The 20,354-nt window shown below is 34.8% G+C and overlaps 1 protein-coding gene across 1 annotated transcript in view; it reads left to right on the top strand.

The window, feature by feature from the left end:
- Positions 1-8,976: 8,976 nt before the first annotated feature.
- Positions 8,977-20,354, top strand: part of LOC129224730 (dual specificity mitogen-activated protein kinase kinase 1-like) — a 34,251-nt gene continuing 22,873 nt past the window's right edge. Inside the window, exons 1-3 of the mRNA XM_054859279.1 lie at positions 8,977-9,162; positions 13,991-14,210; positions 16,382-16,528. Of these exons, the coding sequence (XP_054715254.1) occupies positions 9,065-9,162; positions 13,991-14,210; positions 16,382-16,528 (465 nt within the window). The 5' untranslated portion in view covers positions 8,977-9,064. The remainder of the gene's footprint in view (positions 9,163-13,990; positions 14,211-16,381; positions 16,529-20,354) is intronic.

The raw sequence follows: 20,354 nt of genomic DNA, 5'->3' as shown, positions 1-20,354 counted from the left end.
CTCTCTCCCCCCCCCCGAACAATTGCAGGCAGGTTTTGCTTATCTGAAATGTTTCTCTCTCTCTTCCCCCCCCCCCGACCAATTGCAGGCAGGTTTTGCTTATCTGAAATGTTTCTCTCTCTCTCTCTCTCTCTCCCCCCCCCCGACCAATTGCAGGCAGGTTTTGCTTATCTGAAATGTTTCTCTCTCTCCCCCCCCCCCGACCAATTGCAGGCAGGTTTTGCTTATCTGAAATGTTTCTCTCTCTCCCCCCCCCCGACCAATTGCAGGCAGGTTTTGCTTATCTGAAATGTTTCTCTCTTCCCTCCCCGTCCCCCCCCCGCCAACGCGAGGTAGTACTATTTCTAGGAATCCGTTTGGACTCCAGCGTGCAGAGTAGGACTGCTTGACCTTGACCGGTAGATGCCCTGTACCTTTCTCTCCCAATACAATGAAAGGAGTAAAAAAGCGTCAAAAGGATATTTCGGACACCCTGGCTTGACCATGAATGGTATTCTCGGTTGCTTCTTGATACCATGAAATGTCGACAAAAGAAATGCGCTGAATAAGAAGTTGGCGGGCCGCACAATATGTGTTGGCAGCCGCCAGTTGGACAGCCCTGTGCTACAACATAGTTAAAATACTGCCAGATTGGTGGAACTATAAGCTGAGTAAATATTTCAATATTTCACTTTGCCCCGATATTTCATTTTGCCTCACTTCCCCTACTTTTATAAGCATGGCACTTGACAACTCAAGGGGAGGAGTGAAGGTGTGACCTTATGAAAAAAATTGGAGGGAGGGGGGAGGTCAAATGTGCTTGAAAAAAGTGAGACAGAATTTACGAACGACCCCTTTTCAAAATTAAACATTTTCATTTCTTTTCGGCTTGTGTTTGTTTTGGCGTATTTTAAAGACATATTAATCCCTTTATTTTAATTTCAAAACACGTTTAGGGAACAACAAATGCAATTTCGAATTCGAACTTGATTTTTCAAATAGCTCTTTTCAAACTAACGATTAAAAAGCGAAATTCCCGCACAACCATTCGACAGGATAAGCTTCTGACGTTGGATTCAAAGCCCCATAAAACCGTGTAGCTTAACCTAATCATCTTTTTAGAGAGGATTAATGTTTTGTTCGATTTATGAGCAGGCGGTTTTACGCCTTGCGATACCCGCCTCTTAAATGCTTCTGTTTCTCCGTCTTTTGTGCAGCTGTTTTTATGCTCTGACACTTTGTTCGCGGAATAAATCAAAGGACAAATGTCTCATCAAGAGGAGGACAATAAAACTTCAGCCTCAAAGCCACAAATCACGCAACTTGGGCAGCTCTGGTATTCGGAGGTTTCGAATTGGGGAATGAAAGTAGACGATACTGGTGGCGTCATCTATCGTAGAATTGAAGAAAACAAAGCTGTTACTGCTAGTCGGGTCGAAGCACCGAGGTTCCAGGTGAAAATTTAGGAAAATCAATGGTGACGATTCGGTGGGGGGGGGGGGGGGGGGAGGCCAAGCAATTTATGGGGACCCCTGTATTTAAACTTTATAGTTTTAGCCTTTGGACAAACCAATTTTTGACATTTAGGGGCCCTAGGCCATGGCCTATTCAGTACCCAGGTCAGGCCCTGGGTCCAGCGACAAAGTTGTCTTATCGGAGGGGGGGGGGGGCACTTTTTATGGTTCTTTTTTTTTCCAATTTAGGAACTAAAACTAGAAATTATTTTTTAAAAAAAAGCAGAAATGTCAAAATTTTTAGAACATAATTATTTGTTTTATTTTGTTTATGAAATATTATTTAACACAAACAGTAACTTTTAGTTTATGTATTCATTGTTTAGATATTAGTAAATCAGCTGTTTTACTTAAACACAAGCCATACTTGTTTGATGAAATTATTACCAAGACTTTGTGACATCTCAATAACGTGTCTGGGTAATCTGGGTAAATAATGCAAGTTTAATTCATGTCTAATGTAAGTGTTTCTTCGGGGAAAGTTATTGTGTACTAAATTCATCAAAATCTTAAGAAAAACGTGAGTTAAGTTGTTAGATTTACATCAATTACCCCTCATCTGCTCTCAAAACCAACCCTATCAAAACTTTGCACCTTTTTCCCCCATTTTTTTGCTGCCACTTACTTGTCGGGGTTTTTTTTTTTTTTTTTTTTTTGCCCCCCCCCCCCCCTTTTCAGTTCCAATCGCAGCCAATCTGAAGTGAAACCGCTCTCCCTCTTACATTTATTGGAAGTCTTTAATTGCAACCATACTGAAATCAGTGGCGTCACTATGGAGAGAAGGGGTTTTAAATTTTTTCTATCCAAATGTGATCAAAAGTAGCAATAAAGGCAAAAATTTGCCAAACCTGACATCCCGACAACCCTGTTAATAACAATGAAATCCCATTGCAGCGAATACCAATACAACGAAATATCCCCTTCAACGAAGCAAATTTTCAGTCCCGATTTATTTTCTTTACTTTGTTTGAATTCCTTTCCAACGAATTTCTCGTTACAACGAACAAAATTTCCAATTCCCTTGAAGTTCGTTGTGACGGGATTTCACTGTATATCCTCTGAAATCTCTGGCAAGCGCGGGGGGGGGGGGGGGTCGTAATTCTGGTGGAAGTTAGCTGCCCCCCCCCCCCTTATTATAGAAAAATTCATTGGCATAATAGTTACTAAAAAGAAGAACAAATAAACTGCTTATATGATTCACTCCAATGCAATTTAGTTCTATTTACTACTTAGAAAATAAGGTCCAAGATTATGAGGTTCAGACCTCAGGCATGAAATAGAAATTGCAGGGTTGCAAAAGTCGGGAAAATCTTTTTTTTTTTTTTTTTCAGTTCTATTTATTAGATTATTAAATCCCCGCAAAAAATAGAATTTAATTAAGGGTCCCATAATTAGGAGAAAGTCTCACTCCTACCCGAAGAAAAAGGTAAGTTAGTTTAAGTACGCATAACAATACTTTTTTTTTTTTTTTTTTTAAGGCTTCCAGATCATTTTCCCCCGCTGTCCAAACTAGCTTCTGAGCATAGCAAATTGAGAAAATTGGAACAAGCTTAATCTGATGCCAAAAAAAAAAAAAGAAAGAAAGCACTTTCCCACGAAATAGAATGTAAGGGGATGTGGGAAATCTTTCACCATTTTTATAGGGAATTTATGTAAATTTTTGCTTAAAAAATTAATAACAAAAAAATCGAAGCTTAAAAATAAAAAAAACTTACCCCGGAGAGACCACCGGAGGGGTAAACCTCCGGGGTTCGAAGCAATTTTGCACCAAATTTCCAAGGCTGTAGGTGCTGTGGGGTCTTTTGGACGGGGAAAAGCCACAGACATCCTTTCACAATTTCTCTGACGTTACATTTTTTTTTTAAATTTATGCAGAAAATTTCACACTGTTAAAACCAATTGTGACAAACCGGTGCCGTTAAGGAACCCAGCGCGCAATAGAGGCTTGCGAACATGAGCGTAACCAGAAGGGGCAAGGGGCACCTACTCCCTCCCCCTTTCATAATGGAAAATATTTGAAGCAAAAAAAAAAAAAAAAAAAAGAAATTTAAAAAAAAGTTGGTTGATTGACAGTTGCTTCAGTTTTCAAACTTATTGATGAGCTCCGGTTTGGCGACTTCGTCACTGGTTTTGAAAGTGTATAGTATTTCTTCTTTAGGAACTTATTGAAAAGGGAAAGTTATTGGCATTTAGTTGCGTTACCGCCGTAGTACCGCTATGAAGGTAACGCATACTGGTACAAAAAAAGAAAGGAAAGAAAGAAAGAAAGAAAAATTAATTTGAATTATGGCATTTTGAATTCAAATTATGTTTTTCGCAATCACGAGTGTGTGTGTGTGTGTAGGCGTGTGTGTTTGTGTCGAGGCATGAGTGTGTGGGTATGCGTGTGTGTAGGTATGTGTATGTATGCGTGTGTGTTTATCTGTATGCAGGCATGAGTGTGTGTGTATGTGTATGTGCTTGTGTCTGTGTGCAGGCATGAGTGCGTATGTATGTGTGTGTGCGTGTGTGTTTGTGTATGTGTGCAGGCATGAGTGTGTGTGTATGTGTATGTAGGTGTGTGCGTGTATATAGGATATGGACGCAACCTGGAGACGGTTTCCGCTAGAGGAGCAGCATCGTGAGGCCGGTCGACGGTGGTGCTGCAGAGGGAGGCGGTGGGAAAATAAAACCATAGGAACATCAAAACAGTCAAATGAGAACAAAATAAGCAATCGTGATGTCTCAAAAAAAAAAAAGAAAGAAAGAAAGAAAAAGGGGTGAAAAAAAAATCCGAATAAGAGAAAACGTAAAGATTAAGTAAAATTTACTCTTTTGAAATTTACTGTTGTGGCACTTTAAATAAAGTTAATTGCTTTCTAGCAAGCAGTTTTGATTCCCTCCCATCCCTTTCTTTTTCTTTTTTTTTTTTTTGGGGGGGGGAGGGGCCCGACGATATAACCGAATACGGGCCCGCCTTGGCTCTCTCGGCATTGTATGTAAGGGGAGGCGAAACACTCAGATTGCAAACCTCAACAAACAAAAACTGCATTAAGCACGAAGCTTAGATACGCTACTTTGCGGAGAACTAATACGAAATTAATCATAGCAGAAAAACATTTCAGTTTTGCGCGGATAATGGTAGATATCTGATTGTTGGACAGTTGTAAACAAGGACAGATCCGAAAATTTTTCAAAGGATGGCGATTAATTTTTATTACATACTTTTTACTATGTATCGCAGTAGGCTTGCCGGACGTCCCGATTTGACCGGGACAGTCCCGGTTTTCAGACAAAATCCCGGTGTCCCGGCCGGTTTACTTCACGTCCCGGAATGATGAATTTGATTACAAAGGACCAAAAAGGTCTAAAAATGATTAATTGTGAGGGATTATTTTTGGATAACTACTTTATCATTTGTAACATTGACTAGTAAAATAATTACCAAATTAGCTTGTGAGGATTTTTACAACAAGATTAAACCAAAAAAGATTGTCTTCAAAAATCCTATAAAATGAAAAGTATCTTCTTTACTTATAATAAAGCTGAAAGTCTCTCTGCCTGGATGTTTGAATGTCTGGATGTCTGGATCTTTCTGACACGCATAGCGCCTAGACCGTTTCGGCCAATTTTCATGAAATTTGGCACAAAGTTAGTTTGTAGCATGGGGGTGTTCACCTCGAAGCGATTTTTCGAAAATTCGATGTGGATCTTTTTCTATTCAAATTTTAAGAACAAAATTATCATAAGATGGACGAGTAAGTTACGAAATTATCATAACGTGGAATCGTAACATGGGCACAAGCCAATTGGCGGGATGCGAAATTATCAAAACGTGGAACTGTAACATGGGTACAAGACAATTGGCGAGAAAATTCACCATACATTATTTGTAAATATACAGGCGAACCAAAAGACCCTTTAATTTTTCTATTACGGGCAAAGCCGTGCGGGTACCACTAGTATCTAAATATTGTTCAATTCTTTATTCCTCAATCAAAGTGTTTTGCTAACTAAAATAAATTGCAAACATTTACATCTAAAGAGTGAAATGTTCACATTTTATTTGCTTATCTCATTTTCTACTATCCCTGTATTAGGTTCATAATTAGCACAGCCCAATAAAACACTCCAAAAAGCAACCAAAAGTGTGGACCCTTTTGAGTACTAGCGACGCTGGGGGGGGGGGGGGAGCAGTCCGGTGTCCCGGTTGAACATTTGAGAAATCAGGCAAGTCTACATCACAGCCATCTTAACACAAGGATTGCGTGCTCATTCAACATGGCCGCCCGCGAAGGCGGTTTGTTTACATCTCATAATAGTTCTACCGTGAGTAAAAATTTAGATTTTTTTTTATAAATCCATTGAGAAAGCAGTTGGTTTTTACTGCTTTGAGATGTATCTGATACATCTCTCAATTAAAACCTGATATCGTTTGAGTTTTAATATCAACGCAAATAGTTCTTAAATTGTAAATTAAATTAAAATTTATTCATATGACACATTAAATATTATATTCCCGCAATATCACTAGAGCAGCCAAAAATACCTTCTGGAGGAGTTTTTTTGATCAAAAATACCTCTAGAGGGGGTTTTTGATGTAAAATTCCTTGCGGAGGGTTTCTTTTAAATCAAAATTACCTTCTGGGGGGGGGGGTGATCAAAAATACCTTCTGAAGGGGATTTTTGATTAAAAGACCTTCTGAAGGGAATTTTTTGATCAAAACAGCCCTTTCATATGTATAAACTACTGTATTAGAATTTGCATTTATGTTAAAACCAATGACTCTCCCTCCACCCCCTCCCCCCTTCGCCGCGCCTTTGCGCAATGTATATAGATAAGAAAGGAAAATGAAAATTTATTTGTATGGGTATAAAGAAAATACTTTTGAAATTTAAATCATAACGTAAAAGAAAGTACGAAATAAATTTTGCTTACTGCAAATTGTGAAATGAGTTAAGATAAACGGGAAGTGCATATTTCTTATTTATAATCTAATAATCATTTTTCACACGAATGATTAACAGTAGTATTGATTTTCTTTGATAAAAAGGTAAACAAATGACACAATAATATAAATTGGAATAAAAAACCTATATTTAGACGTATTTCTAACTGTTGCAAATAAAAGAAACAACATACATTTTTGGGAAATAAATCACTACACTAACCCAATAATAATTACAAAACATCTAAGCAAATGAAACAAACCAATCAATTGGTATAAAATGACAATACTTATGCATATTTCAGAGTAAAAAATATAAATTGATTTATCATGAATTTTTATTGTGAATCTATTTATTGTGGGAAAACTTCTTTATTTTTCTTTTATCTGCTTTTGCATTACGATACATACTTCTCTTTTTTTTTTCTTTTTTTTTTAAAGTTATTTAACAGTCAGTGGTGTTTCCGTAGGGTATACTCCATATACGCCGTACACTCTCAAGCATTTTTAAACGTAAGCGTACATTGATATTCCGGATATCCGTATCCGCGGATATCCGAGGGAAAATAAAGATCCGTATCCGTCTTCGTATCCGTTACTTTTTTGACGGATCTTAAACGAATCTTTTCTATTCTAAAATTTTTTAAATATTTGAATAAAAGACTCTTAAATTCCGTTTAAATTAGGTTTTATTCCCTATTTAAGTTATAATGTATCAATTTGTACCCCCTCCCCAACGCAAAAAGGAAGGGGTAATAAGTTTTAAAAGGGTGTATCTGTGTGTCTATTTCTGGCATTGTAGCTCCTAAACAGATGAACCGATTTTGATTTTTTTTTTCGTTCAAAAAGTGATTTGATTGGAAGTGTTCTTAGCTTGGCCTCGTTTTTGTAGAACTTTAATTACCGGGGATATTAATTAATACCGACTTAACGTTTTTCACAATTATGGTGGTAAAAACTTATTCGTACAAGAAAAATATTGCCCCTGATTGAAAGAATTAAGTTTTCTGCGTTTGATATTTGTTTGGAACTTCCAAGTTATGTACAGTAGGAGCTATAATCTTGTTAAGTAAATTTTAAATGCAATTCTAAGCCTTTATATACGTGATTGGTAGCGATTTCATAGTCTGAAAATAAGGAGAAAAAGCTCAATGATTTAAAATTTCTATCTGCTGTCAGTTCATATTTGTTAACAATGTGTGTTCTGACTGGCGAAATTCATCTTAATATGAGGTCGGTCCTCAGGGACTTTTTTTTTTAATTTTTAATTTAATATTAGTTTTTGTTATTGTTTTGAGGTTTGTGTTATTCTTCATTTTAGTTTTTCTCGGCATCCTTCAAAAAAAAAAAAAAAAAAAAAAAGAGAGAGAGACTAAATTCTCTATTTACTGTTTGTAAAGGTGTTCCTGGCTCTGTTATTTCGTCGGTCGGAGTAAGTTGGATGTAATGGGTCAGCGCTGCATTTATGCTGAAATAAAATGCGAAAAATTATTTCTAGCCTGTCCATTAGCAACTTTACACTCTTGCTCCTGTATCCTAGATCTACCGAGCAGGCTAGAAATAATATTTCACTTTCTATTCAAGCATTAATGCAGCGCTGACCCATTCCTTCCAACTCTCCTTCAATTTTAACGGAGATTTCTTTAAAGAGTAAATCATAGCCTTGATTATATTTTCGCCGTAAATGACATTTTTTGAAGAAACAGTGCCAATACCCTGACGGAAATCCCTTCCGTATCAAATTTTACACTTGGATAGTTGAATTGTGTAAAGAATTTTTGAGGTTCGTATCCGTGGATCTTGACACTAGTGATCCGGATCCGTATCCGCGGATCTACCCTTTTAACGATCCGGCACATCACTAATAGCGTACACCTTCAAGCTTCATAAATTTTCATATTACGACATACTATATGATCGCAGACACGTATTGTGCGTAATGGATTACTGGGAGTATACCCTCAGAAAAATTAATGGAAATAACACTGTCAACGGTACTGATTTAAAACTATTGATCACAAAGGTTTTGGACTTTAATTCCGAAACAGTTCCGAGATAGGGTCCTAAACTCAAACCTACCTTCTCACAACATCAGTGAAACTAGTCTGAATTTGCTTTTTTTGAGTGGAGAGTCCCTTAAGGAAGGGGCGAATGCACCCATAGCCCCTTCCTTGTATCCCTCCCTGGTTGTAAATGGGTGACTTTTTGGCCGAGTATTTTAAATATTATAAATGGTTCCGTGAAAATTTTTGGCAGAATTTAAAAAGTGGAGACACGCTGGATGAGGACACATTGTTGAAAGTAGGGACTTCCAACAAAATGGGGACATTTGTTGTCTTGCGATAAGAAATTTTATGCGAGCGTCATATGATGCAGGATTGTCAAGTGGCACTAACAATGCACTGATTTAATTTTATGTGTGACATAAACAAGGATGAAATTGTTTTTTATAATCCTGTATGATTTTCCAGAAAAATTTCCGTCAGCGACAGTGAAAAATCGTTTCCTTCTCAAATACTTAATCGATGAACTGCAACTTTGACTGTTTTCAATTGTTTGTTGTTTCCATGGCGTGCCTTGGACCCTTTAATAGCTTTTAATTATCCTATTGTTTGTTTGTTTCTATAGTCTATCAGTTTAAACATGAGTAAATATGCTGCAAAAAACAAATTTAATTTGAAACTTCCACCAGGATCCATTGAGCCGTATGATCAATCATCATCTTCCGATCCTAACAATGAGTATGTAATCAAAAAAAGGAAGTTTTATTAGTCATTGCTACAACAGCTTGTGGATTAATTTGAATGAAATGTCCATTGAGTGTGTTTTTTATTGTACTTCGTTATTATTTGCTATCCATCTTAGAATGTTCTTTGAAGGTATTTCATGGCTACTATGTGTTACACGGCCAAATAATTGTAGAAAATTGTCGCTGACAGCTGTTTGTTGGCTTTTCAGGTGTTGTGCGGAAGAATAGGCATTTCGTTGAATGTGATGATATTTTTTCCCTTATTTACTATCCCTTCACAAGGTTTGATAACTTATTGAGTGCAAAAACCATTATTAAATGTTTTAAAGATTTTTTCGGTAATTCGTATGTTTTGAATTTTTGAACCTTTTTTTCAAATTCAAAATAAAATTAGTGGTAAAGAGTACAAAGTCAAAAATAATGTAGGGCTCGAATGCTTCTTTGTCTTTGAAATGTTTACTTATCCTAAATGCAGTATTATTAAGTTAAATTAGTACCTTTGTACATAAAGAGTAAAATAAGAAATAACAATGTCAAAAAGCACAAAATTGCAGATTACTGCAGACACGTGTTTTGACGTTACGAGGAATGTCTTTTTCAATGCAAAAGAAATGAGCTTATGGATGAAAAAATACCCGAGAAAAGTCGAATTTCTTTTGTCGGATGTCTTTTCATCCATTAGCGCTTTCTTTTGCATTGAAAAAGGCATTCCTTGTAATGCAAAAACACGTGTCTGCAGTAATCTACGATTTGTGCTTTTTGATGTTATTTCTTATGACATTGTATTATTGTTTCCTACTCGATATTTTCTAACACAGCTTTTTAAAATGCTTTGAAAGTGTCAAAAAGTTTTAAATAATTGATTTTTCAATTGAAGATAACAATAACTTTATCAGATTTAAACAAAATATCTACTGTTTGTTAAAGACAATTTTTTTTTATATTTCTATATCCCCCCCCCCCCTCCTTTTTTTAAAAATTTCTTTATTCCTAAATTATCTTTCCCCAGCTTGCTATTGCTCGCCAACCCTCAAAAACTGCGATTACATTTGGATACCTTGGTGCTTTAAACTTGTTTCTTTCAGGGATATTTGAATACATTATGAGGGCATATTCAGTAGAGAGAGAGAGAGAGTATGCTCATAATGATGATATAATTTAAACCCTCATTAATCCGCACTTTGCTTAAACTGGACAGCCATTTCAATGTACATACCATTGCCTCAGAGGAACAGTAAGATATCTAATCCCAAAAATAACACCAAGATATTTTACTGTTGCTCTGAGGCGACGATAAATAAATAAAGTTGAATTAGTACAATAATTAATTTTTGTTGGTGCCTTTTTTTGTAGTTTTCTGTTATGCAGTTTTATATTTCACTCTTGAATTCAAAATACAATTTTTACTGTCTACAGTATTTTGTTTAAATGTACTTCGCTCAATTTCAGATTATTTTGTTTCATCTGTTCTTTCATTAGTTCGGGCGACACGGATCGCCTATAAGTTGGGTTACTGACGAAGTTGAATTCTGGATTCTTAATACTTTGGTCCTTGCCAGTCTTGCCAGAATGAAATGACAATTGCCTAAAATTTGACGATCCTGCTAAATGTCCTCACTCAAAATTTTCTCCATCATTTGGCGCCTACTTTAATTTTAATGAAAGAATTTTACAATAAATCATATTCATACTACAAATAACTTTGTGCTTTTACTCGATATCCTTTGCGTTGTATACTAATGAGAAAATAAAATGACATATTGGTAAACTGAAAGTTGGTTACGCACAATCAGTGGCGTAGCGAGAAAAAATCCTAGGGGGGGGGGGGGTTAATTTTTTCTGAAGTTTCAAATAAAGCCATGCCCTCAAGTTTATACACTTATACTGTATATATATATATATATATATATATATATATACTTATAACTTATATACATATTTATATACATACATATATATATACATAGTTTCGGGGCTCATGGGGGGGTTCTGACCCCCCTATCCCCCCTATGGCTACGCCACTGCGCACAATTACCATATATACTCGCGTATAAGTCGACACCCCCATGGGTGCCCATATGCAAAATTGTAAGGGGGGGGGGACTCAGAAATTTTAACTATGGTTTAGCAGGATATTTTTCTCATGGAAGCAGATTTCAGGACAGATTAGTCATTAAAATTTGACATTTTTAATTATTTATTCATTAATGACTGGGGAAGAAATATTTTTATATTTTTGCAAAGAAAAAAGTATTAAAAGCAAGGAAGTTCTCATTTCCAAGGGGGGATCAAGCCCCCCCCCCTTGCCCCCCTATATGGGCGCCCTTGGACACCCCTGTCGACAAAAATCGGGAAAAAGTTGAAAACTTGCGTTTAAGTCGAGTCCATACTTTTTGAAAAAAAAAAAGGGGGAGGGTTTTGCTGCTAATACTGAATTTAAACATTATACAAAGGAGGAAATGTAAATGCAATGGACATTTTTATGTTAAAAAACATCCGATTTTTATTCTTTTGCACCAAAAAGGTTCGCTTTTGCGATCGTGATTTTTGTAAAGGTTTCAGTTTTGTTGTTACAATATTTTTTACTGGTTGTTTTTATTTTGATTCAATATCAATACAATTTGATGCTGTAGCCATATTATGTTATTTTTAAAAAATGAGCAATAATTCATTACTATTGGGAAAATTCTCGAATACGACGATCTCCGAACTTTTTGAATAGACAGCCGTTTACTGTAATCATTTATTCTTTATTTTACAGTCAGACCTTGTAAAATCATAGCAGAATGTTTAAGTATTTATACTTCTTTAGCATCTGCTTAAAAAGGATGGACTAAAATCAGGAAAATGTTAACATTTTTGAGTGTTTTTTTCCAAGAAAAAAATGGGAAAAATTTTCGTAAATTCTTCCCCGCTTATAAGTTAACTAACTAGCCCCTAACTTTAAACATCATTTTTTGAAAAAAAATTCTCGACTTATACACAAGTATATATGTTAGTACAAAATGCTAATATTACTCATGACATTAAGCATCGTTGAAACGTCAAAACATGCTGTAATTACTAAGTTTTTAACAAGTGATAGCAGATTGTTTACAATTTTAAACACTCAAAATTGTTTTTTAAAAAAAAAGAAAGGAGAGAATTTTTTTTTTCAAATAAATTTTATTGTATTCATTTACTAACAGTACTCGCATGGCTTTGCCTGTAGTAGAAAATTAAAAGATCATTTGGCTTGCCTGTATATTTACAAATAATGGATGATGCATTTCTTGCTAATATGCTATGTTAATTTGCTCGTCTATGTTATACAGTAGAAGACCATTATAACGCCGACCTGTATAACGCAATTCTCTATAAACCGCACTACTTTTCAGAAGTAAACAATAGGTTTTGAAGCTTTAAAAATCCCTCTGTTTTGCTTTCCAAAAATAAAAATTGTTAGGCAAATTAAAATTTTGAAAGTTTTTCATCTTTCCGTCCTATTTCAAAGCTTTTAAATTAAAAATTAGTACTCATAGTAAACAGAAAATACCAGATGGCTCTTGAAAATACAGCTGTTATGCAAACCATGAAGCTAACAGAAGTGCAGGATTTTGATTGTGAAACATATTTATTTGTTAATAACTAATTGTAATATTGGTGCTTTAATACTCATTGCAGATAAAACTCATTCTGAAGTGCTAATATATAGATATATTCTGAATATTAGTTTCAAAAACTTGTGAAATGATCTATATAATGCAAAAACCTGTATAACGCAAAAGCTCTGGTCCCTAGGTGTACGTTATAACGGTCTTCTACTGTAATTATTACTCGTCTATGTTATGGTAATTTACTCGTCCATGTTATCGTAATTCATTTGGTATTGCTGCAGAGGAATTAAATCAACCAATGGTGGCTAAAAATTGGAATAGAAAAAGAACAAAATCGAATTTTCAAAAAATCGCATCAAGGTGTTCACTCCTAAACTACGAACTAATTTTGTGCCAAATTTCATGAAAATTTTACGAACGGTCTAGGCAGACATCCAGAGATCCAGACATACAGATTTTCAGCTTTATTATTAGTAACTAGCGGTACCCGCGCAGCTTTGCCCGTAGTAGAAAATTAAAAGGTCATTTGGTTAGTCTGTATATGTACAAATAATGGATAATTTATTTCTCGCCAATTCGCTATGTTTATTTGCTCCTCCATGTTATGGTAGTTTGCACGTCCATGTAATGGTAATTTGCTTGTCCAGGTTATGGTAATTTGCTCGTCTACGTTACGGTAATTTGCTGGTCCACGTTATGGTAATTTGCTCGTCCACGTTATGGTAATTTGCTCGTCCACGTTATGATAATTTGCTTGGTAAAATGTTCTTAAAATTGCAATAGAAAAAGTGCAAAATCGAATTTTCAAACAATCGCTGCGAGGTGCACACCCCCATGCTACAAACTAATTCTGTGCCAAATATCATGAAAATCAGCCGAACAGTCTAGGCGCTAAGCGCGTCACAGAGATCCAGAAATTCAGCTTTATTATTAGTAAAGGAGAAGGGGAAAAGTTTTGGTTCTTCTAGATTTCAAAATTGAGTTCCTTTTCTCTAGTAGAAAAAGGATATGTCAGACAGACTCTGACTTTTAATTTTGCAATGAAGAAAAAAAAAATCATGCTAGATGATGTCTGACTTCAGTTTAAAAAAATCCACATATGATAAATTTAAACCATTCAGTTTCATAAAACTCTTGATAATCTGAAAAATATAAAAGAATTTGGTATAAAAAGTGAACAATTGTTTTGAAGCATATCTTTATGTAATGTTTTCATTTTAATAGGTCATTTGATACAAGCATCGAAGCTCTTCAAAAGACATTAGAAGGTTTAGATCTCGATGAACAGCAAAGGAGACGATTAGAAACATTTCTGTCCCAGAAACAAAAAGTCGGAGAGCTGAGCGTTGAAGATTTTGAAAATTTGGGAGAGCTGGGGGCTGGCAATGGGGGCGTTGTTACCAAAGTTTTGCACAAGCGGAGTGGTTTTGTTATGGCAAGAAAGGTAACCATGCACAAGTCTTTCTTAGAAAAATTTTACGTTGAATGTGTAAAAGTTTTAAAATTTATTTTAGCAACCTAAAGCTTGATAAACTTTGAAAATATTGCCTTTTTATTTTGGTTAGTGGGGTTATATTCAATTACTTGAAACTGGACAGGGGGGCCATTTCCCCAAAAATTCAATGGCGTAAATTCTCCCCCTCCCCCCCAGGTCCAAATTTTTCTCAACCCTCTTTCTCTCTTTATTTTTAGCTATCTTTTTTATTTTATTTATTTATTTTTTTAATTTTATTTAAATTTTTTAAAAATATTATTTTGTTATTTTTGTTTTGTTAGAAAAGTTCCGACTTTTAACGACATACATGCACGCACACGCAAACTAAAAAATAAATGAAGTAAAATATAAAAATAAAACAATAAAATAAACAATTTAAAATAAAAATCAATCAATAAATAAATTTAAATAAATAAATTATAAAAAAATATTCAAAATTCTCCCAAAAGTTTTGATTGTGCAACTTGCGCCATAATCCCCCATAGTGGGCACTCCTGAAGCTGGATCAACCAATATTACAATAGAAGACTGATAACACACACCTTGGGACCAGTGGTTTTGCAGTATTAAGATAGATATTTTCAAACTTAAAAAATAATATTCAAAATCTATCAATATACTTGCACATCAGAATAAGTTATAACAAAATTGGGTATTGAGGTTCAAAATATTTAATTTAATTACCTTTCACAAATACATAGGCTTCATAATAGAGCATTATGCTGCCTTTGGTGGTTTGTATAGCAGCTGCATTTTCAAATGCAATCTAGTACAACCAGATGGAGATAAAACAAGAGGCCGACCACCCATGAGGTGGACAGTGTTGAAAAAGACCTTGTAAGTGCTAGAAGACAGAGAACAAAGCGTGTCTAGCCAGACAAGATGGGGAAACCTTTTTGAGATGACATTAGCTTGTCCTGGCCTGCAGAGCCAAAGAGCTGGTACTATAGTGTTAAATGGTGCAGCAGAAAAAAAATTGCCACAATAATAAAATTAGCACTACTTTTAAAAATAAGGTAAACACACCAGTAGTGGCTACAGTGAAGTATATCTTTGAACTGTGGGTCTACAATATTAATTGCCTCTCTTGAAACTCAATGAGCGTATTATACCCCAAATCTTCCTTAATCATTCCATTTTCTAAAAGTGCCAGAATTACAATTTGTTCAATTTTTTTTCTCAAATCTTAAATTTGATCCAGTATTGGCCACTCCAAAATCTGAAAATTTTAGTAGTAGCCAATTGATATTCTCTCCATCGGAAGAATTTACATTACTTACTTTACATTCAAATAACTAAGGAATAAAATTGATTTAACATGATAGTTACATTAAATACCAATACAATAATCACATTATAATTGTTCATTTCTTTCTTCAAAGTATATAAGTAACCGTGAAAAGTGCACTACTGAAGCACTGGCCACTACTGGTGTGTTTATCTTAGTAAGCATTTGCTATGTGGTGAAGACTTGCACATTGTTCTTCTAGAATGTTAAATTAGCTGTATATTTTTTTTCAGATCTCTTTATGTTTATCTTTTTCTTTTTTTTAATCTTTATATTGACTTGACTCTTGGAGAGCATCTGCGCTCAAGTGAATTTCAAAAATATAAATAATGTAAGACAGTGATGTTCCCATCAAATTTTCTGAGGGTATACTCCCAGTAATCAGTTATGCACAATATGTGTATGTGATCATACACATATGAAACTTGTTATAATATGAAAACTTTTGAAGCTTGAGGGTTTACGCTATATGTCTGAAAATGTCCGAGAGTATACGTCGTATATGGAGTATAATAGCCTATGGGAAACACCACTGATGTAAGACACTGTACAATATTTACTCACTGTGACAAGTTTCTGTCATAATTGCAAGACCGACTTCAATATTGTGACAGATTATACACATTTTCACTTGTGTTTATTTCATTTTTCAATGTAACACATGCCAAGCAATTGTACCAGTGTAAGAATTTAAGCAACTGAATATATACCCAAATTTCTATTATCGTAATATTGTATTCATATTGTTTGTTGTGCGACCAGGTTTTTACAATTGATCAAATGACAATCTTGAATCTGGTTAATATGTTTTGTATTTCTCTTCTTTTCATAGTTGATTCATCTTGAAGTAAAACCTGCAATAAGAAATCAAATCATTAGAGAACTCAAAGTTCTTCACGAGTGCAATTCTCCACATATTGTTGGGTTTTATGGTGCCTTTTATAGCGATGGAGAAATAAACATTTGTATGGAGTACATGGTAAGGTTTTTTTGAAATTTTTGTAATATGTTTGCTTTTACTATTTTAATTTTTTGCCAGTTCCCTTTAGAAACCACATTGATAAAGTGATTTGATGTGCCCCTTTTTGTTTCACTTCCTGGTGGTTGGATGTTCTGCTTTTATGTTAAAGCAGGGTTGTGTTTTGGACTGTCCAAAACTGGTTTAGGACAGGAGAGGTGGTTTTTACTGTCCAAAATTGTATAAAAGTGTCCGAAAGTGTCTTAAACTGTCCAAAAGTATGCTAAAGCTAAAGGGATGTAATATCATAAAAAGTTTTAATTAATTAATTTTTGACGAAAATTTTCTCCGAAATGTTCATTTTAAAAATACTTTACATTAAAAAAATTGATAATAACTCTATTACATAAAAACTTCTTTAAGTAACAATTGGTAGAGTTATGAAAGGAAATTCACAACACTACCAAGGCAACTAATTTCAGTTCCATTTGTAACTGAAAGGAATGTTGTTGAATGTGTAATATCTAAATAAAAAATAAAAAACTTTTTTTTTATAATGATTTTTGAGTTTTTGTTTTACATGATGTTTCAATGAAAATTCTTTTTAAAATCATAGAATAAAAAACAATAAATTGATGATTAAATGTATGCACTGAAATTTTTTAACTTGTGCAATTTCTTTTTTTTAATTCATATTTTTAATATTATACATTCTGCAACTACAAAAAATTTATTGCATTTAAGTCAGTTATTGCACTATATTTTGAACACTTTCTTTTTCACACATACATTAATGTCAAAAAATTAGGTCACTATTATGAAAAAAAAACCCTCATGCATACAAATTGAAATTTTTGATGAACAATTCAACTTCTAGGTAACTAGATTAGAATCAGCTGTTTTAATAAGTTACATATATATTTATAATTGAATGTTCAAATTGAATAAATATTCAATGTAAAACATAACTTTGACACATTTTGTTCTGTTTTCGATATTTTCTCGCAAAATACAGTTTTCTCTAAAAAAGTAGTTATAGACACTTTTGGACAGTTTTCGACAAAAGCATTTTGGACAGGACACTAAAAGCCATGGTTTTTCCATAGTGTCCAAAACCTTGCCAACCCTGCGTTAAAGTTCCGCCAAACAAAAAAACTGAATTATACTTGTCAACACTTTTCAGATATTCACTGTCAAAAAACATAATTATGTCACAAAAATGTATATTTCTTGTTGAAAAAACTATAGTTGGGGCAAAACTAACCTGGCAGCAGTGTGAAGGCTACTCTGATCCTAATCACAGCAATACGAGACTGCCAGGTAGTTCTGCACCAACTATAGTTAATTTTAATCATTCATTAAAACTTTAATCACTCATTAAGACTGCCAGCGCCGTGTCTAAGGGGAGGGTTTTAGGGGTTAAACCCCTCCCTTGGGGAAAAAATAAGCAAAATGAAGAAAATATATATTTGACTTAAATTTACTTTAATGAGAAAGTTTGCGTTCAGCGTTTTTATTTTATTTTAATTTTCTCTCTGAAGTTTTTTGCGATTTACAACTGCTAAAGCTTTACAAACTGATGTAATATTTCGGAAAAAGTATGGCGGACGAACCGCTGAATGATCTACCAATGCAAAGAAAGAATATTGCTTATTGTAAGGAGCTTATGGTGAATTTGGCATATGTTACATCTGTGAAGATGCATTAGTGATTGTGCTTGGCTATGTAATTTGCATTTGCAAAGAGCTCTTTCTTGTTTAGTTTATTAAGCATTATTTCAGAACATAACAACCTGATATACATTCTACAAACATTATAAAAGAATTTGTGAAGAGTTTTTAATACTCATTGCAATATACCACATAGTAAACAGATTTAATTAAAAAGAAGCAAGCAAAGTTTGATTAAAGCGAATCTGTGAAACGAAGGAATACTTTGGTAACTTGTATCCTTCAAGAATACAGCAGTCCTTACATGTGAATAAACGCCATACTGGGATCGGCAATTTGTAGTAAAACTAAAAGCTGTAAGGTGGTTGAATTCTCCCCCCCCCTCTACTGGTATGATTAAAACCCCTCCCTTTATGAAAATCTGGACACGGGCCTGAAGACTGCAACTGATAGCAAAATAGTTGAACTTCTGAAAAAACCGAAAAAGAAACGGGAGCATAGTGTACCTTCAATAGAAGCAATCAAATTTGGTGTAAGTAATATTTTGAGATCTTTTTGGGCGTGTTAAGTTCTTAACTGCTTTAAGCAAAAACCAATCGGCTCTCTTACGCCATCCATTCTACAGTTTCACCCTGGTTCACCAGCTCATCAGTCTGGAATAGCCATAAATGAGCTGCGAGCAAATGTACTTTCATTAAATCTGAGATTACCTTCGCAATGGTTGCTAAAATTAATTTAGCACACCTGCAAGGATCCTCAAACCTGGTGAAACTCACCTTATAAAGTGAAAGAAAAACTTGAGAAATAAGCTATAAGTAACCGCACCAAGATGAAGCTAATAGTAAATACCAATTAGTTCGCTTACGTCATCTAAATAAATGAAACTGCAGTATCTGGCTTTCTAGGTATTTTTGGTTCTTCCTTGTAGTTTTGACTTAGCCCTGGCTTGAGGGGGTAACTTACTGCTTATTTTAGTGTTATATTATAGCTTTCCTTTTGTATGAGTTTCACCCTTTCCGGCGTAAAATCTTTGAAGCTTTAGGGGAAAACGCTATGAGTGGGTGTAATTGATCATCTAGACCAGAGGTCCCCAAACTTCAGACCTCCGCAGAGCCCCTCCAGAAAAATGACAAACTTCGCGGACCCCCCGCCCCGCACAAAAAAAAAAAAAAAGATTTGACACAGTTAAACTTTCTTTTATTTTTCAAAATATTTTTACACTTTTTTAGCTTCAAATTTATTTATTCATTGTTCTGTATATATTTCAGAGCTCTTGTCTGATTTTCATTTCTTACATTACTATTTTGAGTCATTGAAGTAAAATTCTATTTGAAACTCAATTAGGAATAAAATTATCGCCAAATTTCTAAAACAAGTTTACTAATAAAAATGAACTTTTAAAGTTAGTGAACAAAACAAGGTCTTCCCGATGATGATCCTTAAAAATGTTCCTGTTTTTTACTTTCTTCTATATCTAATATATAGAAGAAAGTATTGGATTCGTGCAAATTTTCGAATTTCGAATTTTGACGGATTCGAACGTTTTGAGGTGTGCTGAGTCCATTTTGACTATTTTTGGAAAATGTCTGTCTGTCTGTGTGTGTGTGTGTATGTATGTGTGTATGTATGTATGTGTGTGTGTATGTATGTGTGTGTGTGTGTGTGTCACGTCTGTGTGTGACCAGTTTTTTGTGGCCGCTCTACAGCAAAAACTATCGCATGAAATTGAACGAAATTTGGTACACATATGTGACCCTATGTGAACTTGTGCCCATTGGTTTTTGGCGCGAATTCCTCCAAGGGGGGTGGAGCAATGGGACGTTTTTTGAGTTATGCGTGATTGCTATTCCTCAGGAAGTAACTGGCGGAATCAAACAAAATTCGGTCCATATGTTGCCCCTAACTGGAGCAGGTGCTGATTCAATTTTGGTGTCAATAGCTCAAACGGGGGTTGAGTTATAGAACGTTTTTTGTCGTGAATTGTGACTGCTGTATCTCAAGAAATAACGAACGGAATCAAACAAAAATTTTTTGACAAGTAGCCCTTAGTGGGTATAAGAGCTGATTTTATTTTGGTGTCAACAGCTAAAAAGGGGGTAGCGCAATCGCCCGTTCTTTTTTTCCATTGTGAGTGCCCTATCTCAAGAAGTAATGCTACGTTCTGGTTGAAATTTGGA

This window comes from Uloborus diversus, chromosome 6 (genome assembly GCF_026930045.1).
Source record: "Uloborus diversus isolate 005 chromosome 6, Udiv.v.3.1, whole genome shotgun sequence".
Lineage (NCBI taxonomy): Eukaryota > Metazoa > Arthropoda > Arachnida > Araneae > Uloboridae > Uloborus > Uloborus diversus.
This window is presented reverse-complemented; position numbering and strand designations above follow the sequence as displayed.